The sequence below is a fragment of the Gracilinanus agilis genome, chromosome 4 (assembly GCF_016433145.1).
Source record: "Gracilinanus agilis isolate LMUSP501 chromosome 4, AgileGrace, whole genome shotgun sequence".
Taxonomy (NCBI): Eukaryota; Metazoa; Chordata; class Mammalia; order Didelphimorphia; family Didelphidae; genus Gracilinanus; species Gracilinanus agilis.
The window spans coordinates 489,060,223-489,081,882 of record NC_058133.1 but is presented as its reverse complement, the minus strand read 5'-3'; the positions used below and the strand labels follow the sequence as shown (position 1 = coordinate 489,081,882).

The 21,660-nt window shown below is 42.6% G+C and overlaps 1 protein-coding gene across 1 annotated transcript in view; it reads right to left on the bottom strand.

The window, feature by feature from the left end:
- Positions 1-21,660, bottom strand: part of NXN (nucleoredoxin) — a 179,566-nt gene that overhangs the window by 139,599 nt on the left and 18,307 nt on the right. Inside the window, exon 3 of the mRNA XM_044675599.1 lies at positions 11,538-11,552. Coding sequence (XP_044531534.1) covers positions 11,538-11,552 — 15 coding nt within the window. The remainder of the gene's footprint in view (positions 1-11,537; positions 11,553-21,660) is intronic.

The window sequence follows — 21,660 nt, the reverse complement described above, 5'->3', positions numbered from 1 at the left end:
GCTGAGAAAGCCATAACAATCTCAAGAGCATGGTATCTTTAAAGAGAACTAATTATAAAATCATCATGATGTTTTGGATAAGAGAGTTCCCCAAGGCAGGTGGGTGGCTCAGCAGATAGAGTGCTAGGTCTTGAGTTGGGAGGATCTGGGTTCAAATGTGGCCACAGATACTTCCCTAGCTGTGTGATCCTGGGCAAGTCACTTAATCCCAACTGCCCAACCCTTTCCCTTCTGTCTTAAGAGTTGTTATCAAGACAGAAAGTATGGATTTAAAGAGCAAAGGGGAGAGAGTTCCCCAAATAACTGAAGATTTATTATCTAAACACAAGACCTTCAATGGTTATTGAGATGTAAGTATTCTTTTTCTCCCTACTATTGGGAAGATTTCCAGTGGCTACTAAGGAAGCCAGGCTGGTACCCTTCTTTCCCTATGCTCCTCCCTCACAGAAAAAACCATGGTCATCTCTAACCACTCCCCAACCTCACTAGCCTCTTCTCATCTATGTCCTCTTCCTCAACCACCACCTCTTCTTTTCTCTGCTTTTTCTCCCCGCCCCCCCCAACTAAAACTCTTACCTTCTGTCTTAGTATCAATTTTAAGTCAGAAAGTGACAAGAATGAGGCACACAGTCACACAGCTAGGCAGTGTCTGAGACCAGATATAAACCCAGATCCTTCCAGCACCAAGATAGGCACTCTATCTATCCCTGATGTTATGTAGTGTAAGGATGGGATTTGTGCAAGGGGGTTGGGACAAAAGAAGCCAAAGAAGGAGTGGCTGACAGTTGGTGACAGTTGAGACCACCTCCTGTGAAGTTGAATGACCTCGGGGGAGGCTTGTGTGAACCCCGTCCTCATTCAGAATCGGATTGGGGTACCACATACCTCATCTTATAGGGAAGCCTTGCCCCCAACTCCTGCAGGGGTGGCATGACCATCCTGGGTCACCCGGTTTTGGGGTGACACCCCCTCGAAGCCTCCCAGTATATATTCGGAGGGAGGGGAGAGCTAGCAGAGAGTCTCACCATCATAGACTCTCTCTCCCCTCTATCATAACATTGGTACTGGCCCTTTTTATTATTATACTAGTTGCCCCTCTACTTTTTCTTCTTGTGATCTCTTTTGTCTTAAAGCTTCTTTGGGGCTTTCATGTAACAGAGACTAATCTTTTATAAAAATCAACAACCAATCAGAGTCCTTATTTCCTTCTATTCTGAAAATCAGTCAATCACAATACATCATTTGCAACTATTCTTCTCAAATGGCTTCATTACTAAAAGGCTGTGAATGAACAAGTCCATAAGATGGTTCCCCACCCTTTTTGTCAGAACTTCTGGGCTTTTCTAGATGCCCAGTGGTACATGAAGGCTGGGATGTAGAACCCAGACACCCATGATTTTATAGTATCGTCTTCCTACAACTATCCCTAGCCAAAATATCAGCAGTTCAGGTACCAGCAAGCACTTATTAAATACCAGCTGTGCACAAGGCACAAAACTGTAAGAGCTGGTGTGTGGTGCTTGTTAAAAGTCTGCAAAGACTTAACAAAAGACTGTGAGACAGAGATGAGAGGGGCCTCCGAGGACATCTAGTTCAATCACATCATTTTACAGATAAGGAAAGTAACAATCAGAGATTTCTGAGTCATGGCCACATAGCTAGTATCAGAGGTAGAATAGGAACCTAGTTCTTCCTGGCTCCAAGTTCTGGACTCTATCTGCTACAGCGGCTGCCAGTGCAATTCTTTTCCCCAAAACTCTTGGAACACGATCCTCAAGACCTGGCTGAGGAACAGCCGACAAATGGCAGGAGTCATTGTCACTTACCCACTCCCATTCTCACTGGCCCACTCCATACTTTCATTAAGAATTTACTCAGTGTATCTGTAACTTGGAAAAGCAAAGTTTATACCTAATTCAACCTCCTCATTTCACACACCAAAAAAAAAGAAAAAAAAGAAACCGAAGTATCAAAGAAGCCAGGTGACCTACCCAAGCTCATACAGCTGGTCTGTAGCAGAGTTAGACCTGGAAGTTGGTTCTTTCCTGACATCCTGAATCTTTGCACTCTTTTTCATAGAGACTTAGCCTGCCTTCCTGCCTTCCTGCCTTCTTTCCTTCCCTCCTTCCTTCCTTCTCTCCTTCCTCCCTTCCTCCCTCCCTTCTTTCCTTTCTTTTTTCCTTTCTTTCTTTTTCTTCCTTTCTTCCTTCTTTACTTCTCTTCTCTTCTTTCTTTCTGTCTCTCTCTCCCCTATCAATTCTAAGACAGAGGAGAAGTAAGGACTAGATAATGTGGGTTAAGTGACTTGCCCAGGATCACACAGATAGTAAGTGTCTAAAGCCAAATTTAAACCCAGGACCCCTGATTTCAGACCTAGTGCTCTAGTCACTGTGCTACCTAGCTGCCCCTGAAGTTCAGCTTTCTTCAAAGCTGCTGGGACAGATCGCTGGGGCAATTTATCCAAAATAAGATGATGACACTTTGGAGCACAGGACTTATGAGTAAGTTAATATTACTAACACCATCCATCCTCTGAGACCTCACCACCCAGTACAGCCTTCAAACTTAGGCATATAGCTGGGAGTTTAGGGGCTGCTCGGTAGGTTAAGAGCCAGAGGTGTTAGAATTAAGGCCTCGGAAAGGCTTGTTCAAATTTCACCTCTGATATCCAGCCTAAGACACTTACTAGCTGTGTGACTCTGGGCAAGTCATTTAACTAAGATCTACCTCAGTTTCCTCATCTGTAAAATTGAGATAACAACATAGGGTTACTGGGAGAATTGAATTAAATAAAATGTAAGAGGCACACTGCAAACCTTCAAGTATTATATAAATATTAATCATCATTATTATAATTTTTACAGAAATGTAAAATCCTGACAAAAGTACCTCTTAAGGAACTAGCAATAATGAGGAAAACAATATCACTTCTTTTGTCTTCTTTTCTCCAGTCTCTTTATTTCCTCATATAAAAGAAAAAAGCTTGAAAAATCTGCTCTTACAGAATCCCTTTCCCTACATCTTCTGGAGACGTCTGAAGCTGTCTCTAGTCTCATCCCCAAACCACCTCAAACTCCCCCGTTCTTCTCACCCTGCTTTTCTAGGCCTCGCTGGCCCTCTCTCCTCCTGCTTGGAAAGCCCGGATGGCTCTCACTCAAACAGCTACATAAAAACAGCATCCTGGAGGCCTTGCATCTGAGTGAGTACACCATAGAAAACAGCGACTCTGTTGTCACTCAGCCAGCATCCATCTTCCCCCCAGAAAGATGCTGAGGCAAAGCAGCTGGGCAGGTCGGGATGTAATTTGTGCAAATACTGGCCCCCCACTTAGAGGTGAAACAATTAGTAGGTCGATGACAGCCTGCCTGAGGAATCACCTAAAAGGAGAACTGCTAAAAGCAGCCATTTTACTCAGGAGGAAGTTCTAAGCCACCTTCCAATCCCAATGCCCCCTGGTATACAGAGCTGTCTAGCTCAGCATGGCATCTTTTAACTAGCAAAGAGACAGAGGAGGAGTTCAGATCAACATCACTGACTAAGGCAATAAATTCAATGGGATTTTTACAAAATCAAAAAACCCAAGCCGCACAGAGTCAAGAAAGGATACCTGCATCATCCTTTGGTACAATTAGAGGAAGGGAGACAACTGGAGACGGGGGAAATAGCCTGCTCTTTATTTAAGCTCAAAATATAAATTGTGGTGAGAAATGTCTAAGAGGCGTACATTTTAGAAATGTAAATCTCAGATAAAGTAGGAAGGCTCTCTTGTTATTTTTGTTCCTGAGGGTTGCCACTACCATTCAAGGAAGGGGCCTCTCCCATTCTTCAAGTCAATGGCCAATATGGAGCCCCACAGCTGTTAGCCCACTGAGGCTCTAGAGCAGGGGTCAGCAACGTATGGCTCTTTCTGCAGGAGCCATAAAGTCACATTTTTTTCAGGCGCTGTTACAGGAGTGCACACTGTGAACACTGCATGGCTCTCACGAAATTACATTTTAAAAAATGTGGCGTTTATGGCTCTCACGGCCAAAAAGGTTGCCGACCCCTTGTCTAGAGAGAGCTACGAGCTGGAGAGATGGCTTTAAAAGCACAGTTCAGAATTGACTTTGACACGTGGCTGGGAGGGAGCAGAGAGTACCAGTGGCTCTGTATTTAAGGTCATCTACAGGGATAAAGAATTTATATCCTCCCAATAACTAGCCCCAATGTGGCCAGGTGGAGTCACAGACAAGAGTCACAGATAAGGGCTTAACTCTGGGAAGGGGCAGTTGGCATTAGCCAGTTAACAAGTACTCAGAGGACCTCACCAACAAACACAACGCCAGGAGAAATACACTCTCTCCTTTTGAAAGCATATCTCGGAGGACAGCTACATGGCTCAGTGGATAGGCTGCCAGGCTTGGAGTCAGGAGGTCCTGGGTTCATATCTGACCTCAGACACTTCCTAGCTATATGACCTTGGGAAAGTCACTTAACCCCATTTGCCCCTTGCCCTTTTGGGCTTAAGAGTTGTTACTAAAACAAGGAAGGGTTTAAAAAATTAGAGCCCTTACCATTCTTCTGCCTCGGAACCAATACTTGGTACTGATTCTACTGCAGAAGGTAAAGGCTTTAAAACAGAACAAAACAAAAACAAAGAACACCTGGAAACACCAGGTTGAACAAAAGCCGAGACAACCTCCAAATACGGCTTTGGAAACATATGGCTGCTACAAACTGAGGATTTGCTCTCTGGGACATCAACAATCCCCAGAGCACCTTTCACCATGTGTTTCCTTGAGGGGATGAAAATTTCTGTTTCATCTAAGCTACACCTTCTCAGTCATTCCAGAGTCTCCACCTCAGCTTCTCTCCTGCAGTAATGGACTACAGAATACCAAAATAACCGAACACATGCTATTCGAGGGCGGTTCCCCAGCTTCTTCTGATTTGGGAATCCTATTTGTCTTTAGTTTCCTTAGAGCTTCATTTATCTCCCCAAATTCAAGAAAATAAACATTTTTTGGAGCAAGCTTCTGTCCTAGGCACTAAGCTGATGAACATAAATAGGACCCAGTGACAGTTACAGGAGAGAATCACAGACCTAGGGCTAGGAGAGTCCTTAGAATTTATTCCTCTTTTCAAATAACATATGCAAGGTTCCTTGCCAACTTTAAAGCACTATATAAATACCATTATTAGATATCTGGATCTGGTAACTGGATATACCTTACGCTTCATTCTTCAGTCTTATATGAGGATGAGGAAATTTGGAAAATATTTTTAAACATTTATTAATATTCATTTTTAGTAAAGTTAACATGGTTACATGATTCATGCTCCCCCTTTCCCCTTCACCCCTCGCCCTCCCAGGAAAATATTTTTGGGAAAAATGAAAAGGTATTTTTCAGAATTATCTTTAAGATACTTAATAAAAATAGTAAAGATGAAAAAAAAAAAGAATTTCTTCCTCTCGTCCAGCCCCTTTATTTTACAGAATAAATAAGCAAAATGAGCAAACTGAGGTCCAAGGACTTGAAGTCACTAGTCCAAGGTCACACAAATAGTAAGTGGCAAAACCAGGATTTGAACATGGGTCCTCTACCTCTGATTTTGGGGCTCTTTCCATGTCTCCACAGACTGCTCATTCAGATTTACTGCCCTAAAAAAGTTTCTGTTCAACTGCTTTTAAAGACTTAAATGTTCACCATGAGCCTGATCCGAGATCTCAAGTAAAAAATCACCTAAGAAAGCGCAGGAGTCAGCTGTGCTGGACGAGTCACGTAGCAAGAGCTTGGGATAAAAGAGGGCCGGGGCACTGGTGGCTGAGGAACGCCGAAGGGAAGATGCTCCGTGAAGGATGGATGGATGGGAGAAAATGATGAGAGTCAGCCAGGAGGAGAAGTTGTGGGTGGGCTTTGACGTGTTCTGTTGGAGGCAGGTCCTGAAACAAATGAGATCCCAGATCCTGAGACCGAAATACATTTGTTTAATGAATGAGAGAAGAACCTGGGACACAGATTTGGAGAGACTGGAACACGTTTCTCCTGGCTATTCTCTTCACGAAGAGGTTTTCTTCTTGTGGGCACGTGTGGTTAAGTTTGGGGCATTTTCCATCCAACACCTCCCGAAACTCTGAGCTGGTGGGGTGGCAGCTGTGGAAAACAAATAGCCTGCTCCAACTACCTCTATCAGCCCAGGCTGGCAACGGGCCACTTCCATGTATGGAAATATATGAAAGTAGTAAAACCACAGGCATGAGCCAGGGCAGGGCTCAGGGGGTGGGGGCCAGCATTCCTCCAGTCAAAGCGAAGTATGAGCCGAGAGGGATTAACAGCACGAACCTGTCACTGGAATACAAACCCAGATTCCCTCCCCCTGACAGACACAAGTGTAACGGCATCAGAAAAAGCTCTGCTTTCACTCCTGTCTCTGGTAAAAGCCCGACCTACTCTTCTGGCTCCTTCCCCGGACCCTCCTGCACTGGCCTCCTTTTGAAAAACTGCCCCCACCAGACTCGATGCCTGGAATGATTTCCTCCCTTCGTTTATTAAAACTCTAGTGGGGGGGGGGGGGTACACAGCTAGGCGGTTCAGTGGATTGAGAGCATTGAGAGCTCAGAGCTCAGAAGAAATAGCTCCTGCCCCTGAGGAGCTTACAGTTGACTAAGGAGGCATCAAAAATGTAGGAAAATAATGGAATAGAAGACAAGGGGATAGGGACCAAAAAAGGGCGTAGACCAAGTCTTCTGGGAAAAACTGAGGGAAATGGCCTCAGGTACTTCCTAGCTGTGTGACCCTGGGCAAGTCACTTAATCCCCATTGCCCAGGCCTTACTGCTCTTCTGCCTTAAACGGATACACAGAATTGTGTCTAAGGAGGATGGTAAGAGTTTAAGGGAAAAATAAAATCTAGCCTTCCTTCATGGATCAGTCAAATGCCCCCTCTACTAAGAGAAGCCCTCTCTTCTACAGGGGGAGTCTGTCTGGTTGAACTGGAATGGACTTCCAAAGCTGTCCAGCCTAACAAACCCTGTCCTTCACTTTTTTTTTAGTAGTTTTTTTTTTTAAACCCTTAACTTCTGTGTATTGGCTCCTAGGTGGAAGAGTGGTAAGGGTGGGCAATGGGGGTCAAGTGACTTGCCCAGGGTCACACAGCTGAGAAGTGTCTGAGGTCAGATTTGAACCCAGGACCTCCTGTCTCTGGGCCTGACTCAATCCACTGAGCTACCCAGCTGCCCCGTCCTTTACTTTTTATAGAGGTGGGTAAGATGACCTGGCCCAGGTGACACAGGTAACAGGCATCAGTTGTAGGACGTGACCCAGGGTTCTCTGATTCCAAAGACTAGAGTCTTCCTCCAACTCCAAGTGATTCCTTTCTCTTCTGAACAAAGTACTTCTCTCACGTCCTCACCATGTTTTATTTGTGTTATGGATTGTCAGGCTTGCGAAGGCAAGCGATGAGAGGCCCCGTGGTGACCAGAACACAGGAGCCTAGACTGAGAGTTCTAAAGGACCTTGGAGACTCTCAAGTCCAACCTCCTCACTAAGAAGAAACGGAAGCCCAGACAGGTTCAGTGACCTGCCCAACGTCACACGACGAGGAAAGTGAGATTTGCTCCCAGGCTTCCTGCCTTCCACTCCAGGCCTCATTCTGCTGCCCCTTGACGCTGGGCTACAGGAAGTCTGCTGTGTAAGTACCAGTCTGGCAAAGTCCAGAAAGGTTCATCGCCAAGCCGAGTCCATACAGAGGTACCTGTTGGCTAGAGCAGTTCTCAAGCACCCGCCAATTTACACAAGCAAGCGTGCCAGTCAGCATTACTGCAGGAAGCACCCACAGCAATTCTTGAAGGACTGGTTTCAAGTTCCTCATCTAAATATCTCATTTCCCCCTTCAGAGCGTATAAGACTGCCTTATTTCTAGGTGGGCATTTCCCTCTACCCAGCACAAGGTCTTACAGAATGGAATGACCAGTACGAAGGGGATATGGTGGCCCAAAGAGTCCAGAAGGTCAACGTGAAACCGACTTAGGACAAAGTCCTCTTGAAGTCTCTGTCATGGCCTCGTATTATAGAGGGAAAAGATTCTAAAAAGCCCCAAAGGGGCTGTGAAAGTTGGGGGCTTGCACCCTGCTGGTCTCAACAAGAAACATTCACTAAACCCCTGTGCTGCGTGAGGCCCTGGGCTCAGAGCTCACAGAAGAGAGAGCCCCTGCCCATGAGGAGCCTACAGTCGACGAGGGAGGCATCAAAAATGTACAAAAATAATAGAAGACAAGGGGATAGGGCCAAAAAAGGGGTCCAGGCAAAGTCTTCTGGGAAAAACCGAGGAAGTCTTTTTCACAAGAACATGAGAGACTCTGTCCGGTGCTTTACTAAAATCGAGGTAAACAAAATCTCTGGCATTTTCCTCTGATTTATCATTCTATTAATTCTGTCAGAAAAGGAAATGAAGCTGCCTGCCCTGCCCTGTTCTTGATGAGGCTGTCCAGGCTGACTCCCTGATAACTGCTTTCCTTTCGAAATGTTCACCATCTCTTTAACAATACATTCCAGAATGTTGCCAGGCATTTTAATAATCCTTTTTCTTTTCCTCTTTTTTTTTTTGTAAACTGGAATGTTATTTACCTTTCTCCAGGCCTGCAGCACATCTCCTGTTCCTGTTTCTTTCAAAGATTACTGATGTGATTCAGAAATCAGAATCACCAGTTTTTTTCCCCTGGGTTTGAATCCTCCATTTGATGCTTAGTAGCTGGGTGATCATGGGCAAATCACAAAGCTGGGTCGTCAGAGGTCATCCAGTCACTTAACCTCTGAGCCTCATCTGTAAAATGAGGATAATTATGCCCATTGTACTTTCCTTCAATAAGACTGGGAGGACAAGAACAGACTTTTGCAAAGGATAAGCTATAGCGGTGGTGTCAAATTCAAATCAAAATGAATCCCTGCAGGCTGTAGATTGACTTAGAAAACGAAATGTTAACATTACCTATATTGTACTGTAGTTTTATTTATTTTGTTAAACATTTCCCAATTATATATATTTTTTAAACCCTTAACTTCTTTGTATTGACTCAGAGGTGGAAGAGTGGTAAGGGTAGGCAATGGGGGTCAAGTGACTTGCCCAGGGTCACCCAGCTGGGAAGTGTCTGAGGCCAGATTTGAACCTAGGACCTCCCGTCTCTAGGCCTGGCTCTCAATCCACTGAGCTACCCAGCTACCCCTTCCCAATTATATTTTAATCTGGTTCTGTTCTGCAGGCCACATGGTGCTCTTTCCTTGAGTTTAAGAGCTCTGTCCCACAGCAAACCACATCTTCAAAGTCATGCCAATGATGCAAAGATAAAAAGAACACGAGATTCCACTGTGCTTATTGTCTAAAAATCTGATTGGGGAGATTGAAATACCACTTTACAAGGTCTCTCCGGTGCGAGAATGTGCATCACCCAGGCATGGTAAAGTCATACAAGATTCCCTACAAGACATAACAAAAATAACTTTATCTGAAGACCTTCTAATTATTCCTATCAAGTGAATCATCAAACATAAATAAATGTTCACCAAAGCTCTTTGCCTCTGTTATGGAGGCTGTCCAGGAACAGGATACAAATCAGAAGAGGATTCCCTCAAGATAGTGAAGTTTTCCCAAATCCTCCTTTTTCAGGACAATATTGTCCTGAATGCAACAAGCCTGAGAACACTGTAGATTTTCCTAAAAGGCATCCATGATCACTTCAAAGAGTTTGGCCCAGCCATCCACATGTGAAAACCAGCTGATCGAGAACACTTGTCATCTACTATGGTATACAGGTGGACAGACTGCCCATGGGGTGGGTTCGCCAGCATATATGTCTTGAAGAGATGCAATAGACGGACAATGAATAGGCACAAAAAATGGAAAGGAGAAAGGGAGAAGGCTGGATTGTGTTTGGGAAATTGGGCAGGACTTTTAGTGACCCTCAGCTTGTCCCCAGAACAAAGACCCATCTTATTAAGAGCAATTTTATTACAAGGATGCTGTCTGGCTACAAGTCATAGAATACTGCAGTCTCTGAAGATTAAAGGTTGCCATTCACCCAAAGAGGTGCATGATAGATGTAGCAGACACGAGAACATTACCAAGGAAGAACTGCCCAGAAGAGCCGTAAAAGAATTCATTGGAGAGATCTAGACTGGAAAAATGGGTAATCCGTGCATGTGTTCTAAGAGAATCCAGGCAATGTCAAGAGATCGCAGGGAAGACCTATTCCCTGAATCCCCAAGTTTGGTTGAAGATTTACAGGGGGACAAGGGCAAGAGGTTCATAGAAGAAGTGCTATAAAAATATTTACAGCTGTGCTCTTTGTGGTGGCAAAAAAACAGGAAAACGAGAGTATGCCCTTCAATTGGGGAATGGCTGAACAAATTGTGGTATATGCTGGTGATGGAATACTATTGTGCTCAAAGGAATAATGAACTGGAGGAATTCCAGGAACTGATGCAGAGTGAAAGGAGCAGAACCAGGAGAACATTCTACACAGAGATGGATACACTGTGGTAAAATTGAATGTAATGGACTTCTCTACTAGCAACAATGCAATGATCCAGGACAACTATGAGGGACCTGTGAGGAAGAACCATGGGAATAGAAAAACAACTGCCTGATCACGTGGGAGGATGGGGATATAACTAAGGATATTGACTCAAAATGAGTACCCTAGCACAAATATCAACAATATAGAAATAGGTCTTGATCAATGACACATGTAAAACCCAGTGGAATTGTGCGTCGGCTATGGGAGGAGGTGGGAAGAGGGGAGGGATAGAACACGAATCCTATAACCATAGAAAAATGTTCTAAATTAATTATTTAAATAGAAAATTTTAAATTAAAAAAAAAAGAAGTACTAGATGGATTTCAACATGCCTGACTAGACAGAGTACTCACGTAGATTAGAGTGACTTAAGTATGACTTAACTGAGGTTTGGCAAACTTTGTTGTTCAAGTGGTTTTTGTGTCCAACTCTATATGACCCCATTTGGGGTTTTCTGGCAAAGATCCTGGAGTGGTTTGCCATTTCCTTCTCCAGCTCATTTGACAGATGAGGAAACTGAGGCAAACAGAGTTAAATGACTTCCCCAGAGACACACTTCTAGTAAATATCTGAGGCCAGGAAGATGAGTCTTCTGACTCCAGACCTGGCATGTTATCCACTCTACTGTGAACTTGACCACATTTTATTTATAACTTATTGATATTGTTGTTGTTGTTATTGTTACTAGCATATGGAAACAGAGGGCCCAGGTCTTCGCAATGAATCTGAAAAGGAAGCTGACCCAGAAAAAGTTTCTTGAGGTAGATGGGTAGTAGATAGGCTTTCTGACTTGGGAGTCACAAAGACCTGGGTTCAAATTCTTCTAGGGGCAAAGAGGTGGGAGGCAGTTAGGTGGTTCAGTACCTTAAGAGTCAGGTCTGGAGATGGGAGGTCCTAGGTTCAACTCTGGACTGAGAAACTTCCTAGCTGGGTGACCCTGGGCAAGTCACTTAACCCCCATTGCCTAGCCCTTACCACTCTTCCACCTTGGAAGCAATAGACTGTATTGATTCAAAGAAGGAAGGTAAGAGTTTAAAAAACTAAAATCTCTCTTCAGACACTTAGTAGTTGTGTGACCCTGGACATGTCAGTTCACCTCTCTGTGCCTTCTTCATCTGGAAAATGAGGGGGATGGATTTGATGACCTCTAAGATCCTAAATCTATGTATGATCCTGCAAACCTCAGTCTGCCAAAAATGCTATTGTTTGGCTCCACGGAAAGGGAATGCCTCGCCTAGATCCACAAACAAGCTTCTTCCTCTGCAGAAAAAAATAAAAATATGAGTGGAGAGCAGGCTGAGAGAAGGAGCTTATTTCCTCTCCCATTCAGGAAAGCACACAGAGTAACATTCTGGAACCCAAAAGGAAGAATTTTTTCTCAGGGCAGAGAAGAAATCCCTCCCATGGAGGCAGGCAGTGACCAGCTGGTGTTCAGCCCATTCTCTCTGGGGTTTGAGAAAGCAATTCCCTTTCAGCAAGCCTCAGTTCCACCCCATCCAGCTATTAAATTGGTTCTGGCTCTCTTGCTTTTCACAACCGTACAACAATCCGCATCTAGACGGGGCCCAAAATCTCACTGGCATGAGTTTTAATTTTTAGTCGATAAATAATTCACATTTCCCCCGTGACCTCCAAACAGCCTAGAAAGCAGACAGGAAGTGAGGTAGAATGACGATCTCCTTTCCAGAATGTTACGGGATCACATTTCCTACCTTTAATCCTAAGTATGCATCTCAGCTAGTGAAATATGTGTCTGATTTCGTAAGAGTACTTTAGAGCATTTTAAATGATTTATTAATAAGAAATTACTTTTGAAACTATCCCCGCTCCAAAGAATTACACCAACTGAAGTGTCTCCCTCTAGTCTGCAGCCATTCTGAATTTCCTAAGCTCCCCTGCCCAGCTGTCATCATCGTGGATATTCATGAGTCCCAAGATGAACACTTGTCAAGGGCTGCTCTCTACTGAGCTGCTTCTCTGATACTTCCTCTCCTGCTTCCCCAGGTTTGGATGACCTCCATGATGCAGCTGGGCAAATTCCCACGACCCGGGGCCAGTGAGCTGAGCTCTAGGGGCTCAGGTCACTGTTTCTCCAGGGAGGACTAGAATAGTGATCAAAATATGAATTCCCTCAATATTCCACTGAGAAAAATGCCAGGTTCACTGGAGAAGAGGCTGGGCTTTCTCTGGCTCTTGGAAAGTTCTCCCCACAACGTGATCGCCATAATAGCCAACTAATGGAATACTTCGATTTCAGCTGCATTCTAAACAACCATCACCAGGTTAAACTCTCAGAAACTTAAGTTCTGGGCTTTGCTTTACATATATCTCGGTCCTGGGGTCCCGCCTTGAGCCCTCCTGATGGTGAGGTCATGTATTTGCTTATTCAGTGACCAAATTACAGGCACTCAAAGCATCCCATGCAGGAGTCTGACCAATATCCTAAACAGAAAGTGTGGTTCTTACTCTCAGGTCACAGGAAGGGGCTTCTGCTCTCAGAGCTCTGGACATAAGACCCAGGTGATGTCAATATGGCTGCATCCCTGGCAGTCCCATTCCCTCCTCACATCCCTTCTTCTCGGTGGATAAGCCTGGCAGTGCCTCGTCCTCAGCAGCCACTAAGAAATATTGGTTGATTTGATTCTTTCCCCTTTTCTCTGACTCCTTCACACAGTATGGAGAATGCCAAAAGAGTCAGAAGCAAATCAAGGAGAACATAGGCATGGGAGTCTGCCCGATCACAGCTGTGCCCCTAGCTTGCCCTGTGATCCGACACGGGAATGGCATTTTCTGTCTGGTTAAGTCCTTCCCTGCCTCAGTGTCCTCCATCTATGCTTGGAGTTGACTAGATAATCTCTAGGGTCCCTTTCAGTTCTAAAATGCTATAGCCCTAAGAAGAGAGGAAGTCAATTTTCCTTTTTCTCCCCATGACCAAATGAATCAGGAGAACTCTGGCAGGTTCCTGAGGTGACACTACAGACAAATCCTCCTTCCATAAAGAGCTCTTGGTTCCCTGGGGCTTCTCCCACCACCCAATGCTGAAAGGCAGCTTAGGTATATGAGTGGCGGGGACAAATCACCTAACTAGTAAGCTTTCTAACGTATCAGGACAGGCCCTTAACTTGGCCAAGGGCCAGCTAGCCCAAGAGGGCTTTCTCAGATGGAAAACAGATCATGACTCAGTTTCCTCATATGTAAAGTGAGGATAATGATAGCACCTGCCTCAATAGGATCAAATGAGACAATACAGGTAAAAGTTTTGTAAAACTTAAAGCATTACATAAACGATACCTACTATTATTGTTGTTATGTAACATGGTGGCAACATAGCCTAGGAGGCAAAAGAGCTAGATTCAAATCCTGCCTCAGCCACTTCCTCTCTCTGTAACTCTGAATGAGGCCATTTAACCTCCCTGCTTGTCAGTTTTCTCTTTTGTAAAACGAGAAGGTTAGACTCAGTGGCCCCTGAGGTCCCTCCCAGCTCCAGATTTCTGAGTCTAGGAATCTACACAGTCAAATAAACACAAGAGGAAAATGGATGCGTAATTATGGCACAAGCAACCTTGAGAGCTTGTAGTTTCTCTTGACTCAGCCTGAGGACATTCAGTAGCACCCACCAGACCTACAATGCTCTTCTCCTTCCTCCCCACACCTTATGTAAGGACCACCCTCAGTCTCTCCTCTCCATGAAACCTTTCTGATAAGCCTTTTCTACACTAATACTTTTTTTAAAACCCTTAACTTCTGTGTATTGGCTCCTTGGTGGAAGAGTGGTAAGGGTGGGCAATGGGGGTCTAGTGACTTGCCCAGGGTCACACAGCCGGGAAGTGTCTAAGACCAGATTTGAACCTAGGACCTCCCACCTCTAGGCCTGACTCCCAATCCACTGAGCTACCCAGCTGCCCTTACACTAATACTTTTTAAAAACTCCTATGGTACTTCCTCTTTGTCTCTCCCTTATGTTTAGAATTACAGTTATCCCTTCCACACCACAGCAGGCATGGTGTCTCCCACAATCTAGAAAATTTGAATAAAATGTTTGGTCCTCACTTCGTACCAGAGAAGTCTGAATTTTTTTCTTTTTTTCTTTTATGTGGTGTCTACAATACCTTTTTGTAAATCGATGCATGTAAAATCCAGTGGAATTGCACATTGGCTATGGTGCCTTTTATGTGGTGTCTACAATACCTTTTTGTAAATTCTGGGTTAAATATGCATTTCTGATTTTCTAAACTTTTTCTGTGTCATCTGTAGGCTTCCACAAAACTCCCCCCAAATTTCTCATGTCAGTGGGAAATATATCAAAACCTTGATGAGGAAAGTCACAATGTAGAAGAGATTCCTGGATTTCTCTTGTCCTGTGAAGACAGGCCCTGCCTTATCCTTCTGGGTATCCCTGATCACCTCTAGGAAATGTCTTGTACAAGGCAAGTACTTAAATATTTGCTGTCTGATTCGCTTCTATTAGAAATAGTCAGAACCAATTCAAAACTTTCAAATGAAGCTCTCTGTTGCCTATTCATCCAATGAAAATACACCCCAGAGAGTGACACAGAATAGTTTAGGGGCTTTCAATGAGCACACGGAGGGCTAGAAATTCCTAGAATACAATTTCCAGCTCCGTTATCACATCTAATAACAAACACAATGCTTAATGGCTCCAATTCTCATCTCTACTATATACTCTGTGTGTGTGTGTGTGTGTGTGTGTGTGTGTGTGTGTTCGTCCTACCTCTTCTGAGCCATTCCCCTTCAACATGCAGAGCCTGGAAACAGGCCCTTGTCTTTCCATGCTTAGACTACTTCGACCTGTTTGGCGATAACTACAGGGCATAAACATCCTCCCTTCCAAATAACTGCCACAAAAATTTCTACCTCTAAAGCTAAGCAGATGTTACAGCTACAGTGATGTGTGTGATTCTACAAGGTATCTTAGAGCATTTAAGAACAACTGAGCAGAATTCTGCCTACCATGCAACTTCTGACCATTATAACTCCTATCCTCATAGCAACTAATACCTCAAAAAAGAAAACAGAAAAGAACATCAATGAATCCCTTAAAAAATTCACAGAAGAGACTCACAGGAGTTCAGAAGGGAATGCAGACAAGCCAGGCGGCAGTGGAACTAACATGTTAAATTAGAAATATACTTCTTAAAAAATATATGTTTTTAAAAAACAAGCTATATATAGCTTTTAGATGCAGTCTTCTTTTTCTGTTCTTTGTATGAAGACTTGTCAAGTTCACAATAATAATGAAAAAGCATTAAATATGCTTCTCAAAAAATACTTCAGTGAGTCCCTGTTAACAGCCTCCCTGTCCCTGTTTATTGATTTCCAATGATGAACACTGAACTACTCCGCCAAGCTGGTTTTCTATCCTAATGACTCCTCCTTTATTCCTCTATGTTCAGGATCCTTTAGTTGGGTCATCTTCTTCACCTCATCTTTGTACTCTCCCTTTCCTGGAGGGAAGAGACAAATGAATTCTTATCTTTATGCCCCATGACTTAGTATCCACCATGCCTGGAACATTTTAGACTTGTGATTTCCCATGGATAGCAAGCTCCAAGTGAGGAATATCATTGTGCCAGGGTAGATGGGCACTTGCACTGCTACTTCCAGTCTTAGCACTGAGGAATGAGGTAACTTGCCCAGTTACCCAGACAGGATGTGATAGAAGCAGGACTTGAACTCAAGCCTCTCTGACTAAGAGTTCAGTTCCTTATCCCCTAGGTCATGTTGCTTCTCAGTCTGGCACAGTAAAAAGTTAAAAACTGAGTTAACTGAGTTCCTTCAAGATGAAGTGAAAATCACCTGATACATCAATATGTTTAATCACATCAATAAAATCAATCAGTAAGGTTTAAAAAAAATTTTTTTTTCAGATCCAAATTGTCTCTCCCTCCTCCTCCCTACCCTATCTGAAAAGCAAGAAAAATAAGACTCCTGGTCCAAGCATGTATTGTCTATAAAAATAAAACCCAAGTCTGGCCATGTTCAAAGAAATAGGTCTCAGAAAACACTATCCACATCCAGAGAAAGAACTGTGGGAGTAGAAACACAGAAGAAAAACATTTGCTTGATCATTATGGTTCAATGGGGATATGATTGGGGATGCAGACTCTAAACAATGACCCTAATGCAATTATCAATAATATAGAAATAGGTCTTGATCAATGATGCATGTAAAACCCAGTGGAATTGCACATTTGCTATGGGAGGGGGTGGGAGGAAGGGAGGGAAAGAACATGAATCATGTAACCATGAGAAAATATTCTAAATGAATTAATTAAATAAATGGATTTTTTTTTAAAATAGGTCTTAGTCTGCATCCTGAGTCCCTCACCTCTCTATCAGGAAGCAAGTAGTCTGTTTCATCATGAGTCCTCTGTCATTATGTTGAACAGTGTTACTAAGTCCTTCCAAGCTGATTATCTTTACAATTTTGCTGTTCTTGCATAAAATGTTATCCTATCTTTGCTCACTTCACTTTGCATCAGTTCATACAAGCATGTCTTCCCAGGATTTCTGAAGCTGTCCCCTTCATTTTTTATAACTTATGTGATAGTATTCCATAGATTCTAACTTGCTTAGCCATTACCCAATTGATGGCACTCCATAAGTTTCCAATTCTTTGCTTCCACAAAAAGAGTTGCTATAAATATTTTTGCACACATGGGTCTTTTTCCTTTTCCTTTGATCTCTTTGGGGTATGGATCTAAAGGTATTAATGCTGGTTCAATGGGTATATACAGTTTTAAGTATTAGGGCATAATTTTAAATTGTTTTCTAGAATTGCTGGACCAATTCACAATACCACCAACAATGTAGTAACATAACTTTTCCCACATTCCTTCCAGCATTTGTCATTTTCCATTTTTGTCAATTTTACCAATCTGGTACACGTTCTGTGGAACCACAAAATAGTTTTAATTTGCATTTCTCTGATTATTAAGGATTAGAGAATATTTCATATGGTTGTTGATGGCTTAGACATCTTCCCTGAAAATTTCCCATTCATAGCCTTTGACTACCTATCAATTAGGGAACAGCTGTTATTCTTATACATTTGAATCATTTCCCTATATATGCTTTTTGGGTTGTTTTTAAAAAGCCCTTATCTTTAGTCTTAGAATCAATAAAAGTATCAGTTCCAAGGCAGAAGAGTAGCAAGGGCTGGGCAATTGGGGTTAGGTGATTAACAGCGAGGAAGAGTCTGAGGTCACATTTGAATCCAGGTCCCAATTTTAGAACTGATATTCTATTCAACTGAGCCACCTAGCTGTCCCCCTATGTATGTTAGAAATGATACCTTTATCAGAGAAACTTTTTCTCCTATTTAACTGCTGCTCTTTTAATTTATTTTATTTTATTTTATTTTTATCATCACACAAAACACCCTCCCATATTGGTCACTGTCATAAGAGCACACTCATACAAAACCAAAACTCCCAAATAAAACAATAAATACACTGATGTAAAAGATAGTATATTTTGATCTGCATCCAGATGACTCTGACAGTTATTTCTCTGGGAGTGGATAGCATTTTGTCATAAGTCTTTCAGGATTGTCCCGGATCACTGCATTGTTGAGAGTATGCTCTTCTAATTTTAGCTGCATTGTTTTTGTTTGTGGAAAACCTTTTTAATTTTACATAATCACAATTGTCATTCTACCTTCTATGATCCTCCCCATCTCTTGTTTGACCACGATATCCAGAGATTTGACAGGTACTTTCTTCTTTGCTCCAGTAAACATTTAGGCCCAATGATGGGAGTCACTTTTATTCTATAGGAGCAAAAGCAGGTGGGCCAAGTTGGCTAGACCACAGAGTCTGGTGAAAGGAATTAAAGTTTCTTTTTTTTAAATTTAAACTCTTACCTTCTGTCTTAGAATCCATACTAAGTATCAGTTCTAAGGCAGAAGAGAGGTAAGGGCTACGCAATGGGGGTTAAATGACTTGCCCAAGGTCACACAGCTAAGTAGTGTCTGAGGCCACATTACAATCCAGGACCTGCCATTTTCAGGCCTGACTATCTACTGAGCCACCTAGCTGTCTTTAATGTTTCTCATAAGGAGATATTTCTTGCCAACCAACAGGCAGCCATTAATCAGGTGTCAGTATGTGCCAGGCTCTATGCAAGATACTGGAGATGTCTAAAAAAAAAAAGTAAAATCATCTCTGTTCTTCAAGAGCTTTTAATTTACAAGGAAGTAGGGAGGGGGGAATAAGGAAGGGAAGAGAGACATAGTATCTTCATGGATAAGGATATGCCCAAAATAAACACATAGTGTTTGTGGAGAACTGGCAGTAGAGGTATACCAGCTCTTGTGGTAGGAATCAGAAGTGGCTTCTTGAAGGAGGCAGCTCTTGAGCAGAGCCCTTTAGGTAATTCAGGGCTCTAAGAGACAGAGATGCAGATGAGTGCATTATAGGAATGGGGATTATCCTGGGTAAATTCAAGGAGGTAGGAGATGGAATGAGGCACATGCAGAGTCTCCTTGTTGTTCCAGATGCTGGTTAAGGGAAATACTAAACATCATCACAAAAATGAAAGGAGGTCTTGGGTTCAAATCTGGCCACAGACACTTCCTGGCTGTATGACCCTGGACAAGTCACTTAACCCTCATTTCCTAGCCCTTACCACTCTTCTGCCTTGGAACCAATAGGCAGTATTGATTCTAAGATGGAAGGTGAGGGTTTAAAAAAAAAAAAGACTTGAAAAAATGACATGAGAACATATTAAGGGAAAGGAAACAACTAATAACTGACGTGGGAGAGTAATTTCCAAATCATCTGTTTGCAATCATCATTCAACTGTCTGTAGTTGAAACAAAAATCAAAATTGTCAAGACTAAACAAGAAAAGTGGATAAAGATAAACAAGGACTGTGTATAAGGCTAATAGCTATAACCTAACCTTTTCAAATAATCTGCCAATGCCCCCAAATGGGTAAGAGACAAAAGCAAAAACATTAATAATGTTGATGGCCATATCCTATAAAAATGGATCTCCTATAAAGTAATCGCCTCATAGAGGAGGTCCAAAGAGCCCAGAAATGACCTCAACCCTCAAACACTGAAACTGTGCCATGCAAAGGAACATGGTAGTCAGGGTCAACAAGGGTTTATAAGATAAATTCATTTGCAAAATATTAAAGAGTACAATACAGAAGACTACAAGTGGCACTGCCTTACAGAACAGAAAAGCAGTAGAGAAGATCTGAAAGGGTTGGAAGAGACTTCAGAGGATGGATGTTGAGCCCAACCCCCTCATTTTACAGAGAAGAAAATGAAGGTCCAGAGATTAAGTGACTTGTTTAAGGTCATAGAGGCAATCAAGTAGGGCCAGTAAGTTTGTCTGCAAAAAGTTTGTCATGGCAATACAATGATCCAGGACAATCTCAAGGGACTTATAAGAACGCTATCCACATCCAGGGAAAGAACTGTGGGAGTAGAAATGCAGAAGGAAAACATTTGATCACTTGTTTATATGGGCATATAATTGGGGGTTTTGGTTCTAAAAGATGATTACAAAAATGAATAATATGGAAATAGGTATCAAGTGATAACACATGTATAACCCAGTACAATTGCTTGTCAGCTCCGGGAGGTGGGAGAGAAGAGGGGAGGAGACAACACGAATCATGAAACCATGGGAAAATATTAAAAAAATTTTTTAACCTAATAAAATAAAATAATAAATAAAGGAAGTTTGTCATGTAGCCCAACTTAACCAGATCATCCCATTATCACTGGATCTAACTCCTTCCTGACTTAAATAGATGGAGGAATGGATACAAAGATAGGATGAATAGATACATAGATAAGTAGGTAGTTAACTAGAATAAGTGAGCATTTATGAAGTGTTTACTATGTGCCAAACACTGAGGATCTGAATCTAAGAAAACAAGACAGTCCTTGCCTTCAAGGAGCTTACATTCTAATGGAGAAAGACAATACATAAAAAGGAGCTGGAAAGGTGGGAAGAGAGGTCAGATGCATATGGCGGAAGGGCGTGGAAAAGCCTACACAGTGGAATGGAAGCCTGGTCCCAGGCAAGATAATGTTAGAGTTCACCTATCAGAGTCCAGCTTCTGTATCTAAGGTCCTGGATGAAGGGAGATGAGTATGATGATGGCCTGAATGTAGGCAGCATGGTATGGAAACCACTTGGACCTCACTCAGGTACCTAAATGTTCCAGTAGTGATGAGATGAGGTTCCCTGCTCACTCAAAGTTCTAGACCACTCAAGCTAAATCAAAAGCAAAGCAAAACAAAACAAAACAACTGGAAGAATAATCTATTTCCATATCTCAGGGGTCGGCAACCTTTTTGGCCGCGAGAGCCATAAACGCCACATTTTTTAAAATGTAATTTCATGAGAGCCGTGCAGTGCTCACAGTGCCACTCCTTTAACAGCGCCTGAAAAAAAATGGACTTTATGGCTCCTGCAGAAAGAGCCATATCTGGCCCTCAAAAGAGCCAGATATGACTCGAGAGCCATACATTGCCGACCCCTGCCATATCTCAATTACCTACAACTGTGTGTTGTTATTTACACCCTTTAATATTCTCCATTTTGCCATCCCATTAGCATATAAATCTCCTATGAGCAAAGACCATGTTTCTACCACAAAGAAAAATGTATACTGTGCAAATTCAGGCATCGACATGTATGATGATGTTGATGACATTAAAAACAAAATCCTCTCTTTCCAAGGCAAGTCCGTCCGAATTTCTACTCTAAAACTATACTCCCTCTTCTTGGCTTATTCTCAGTCTGTCTCTGAAGTTTGGCTTTCATAACTCCTGTCTACTTAAACATTCCCATAGTAACATGTTAGAATATCATGAAGTATATCAAGGCTTCCCTTGTGTACCCTGAATGGGATTTATAAGCAGTTCTCCCCAGTTAATAGTGGAATAGTAAAAAAAAAAAAAAAAAAAAAAAAGGCAGGAGGTTTGGGATTTTCTGTACAGAGTGCTTGACAAAAGGGGTTTTTGGGGTGGAACTGGTCCATCTGCCAACGACTGATGTGCACCTACACAGTTGTAAAGATCGTTTTTCTACTTTGAATATTTTCAATGCATTATAAGCACTT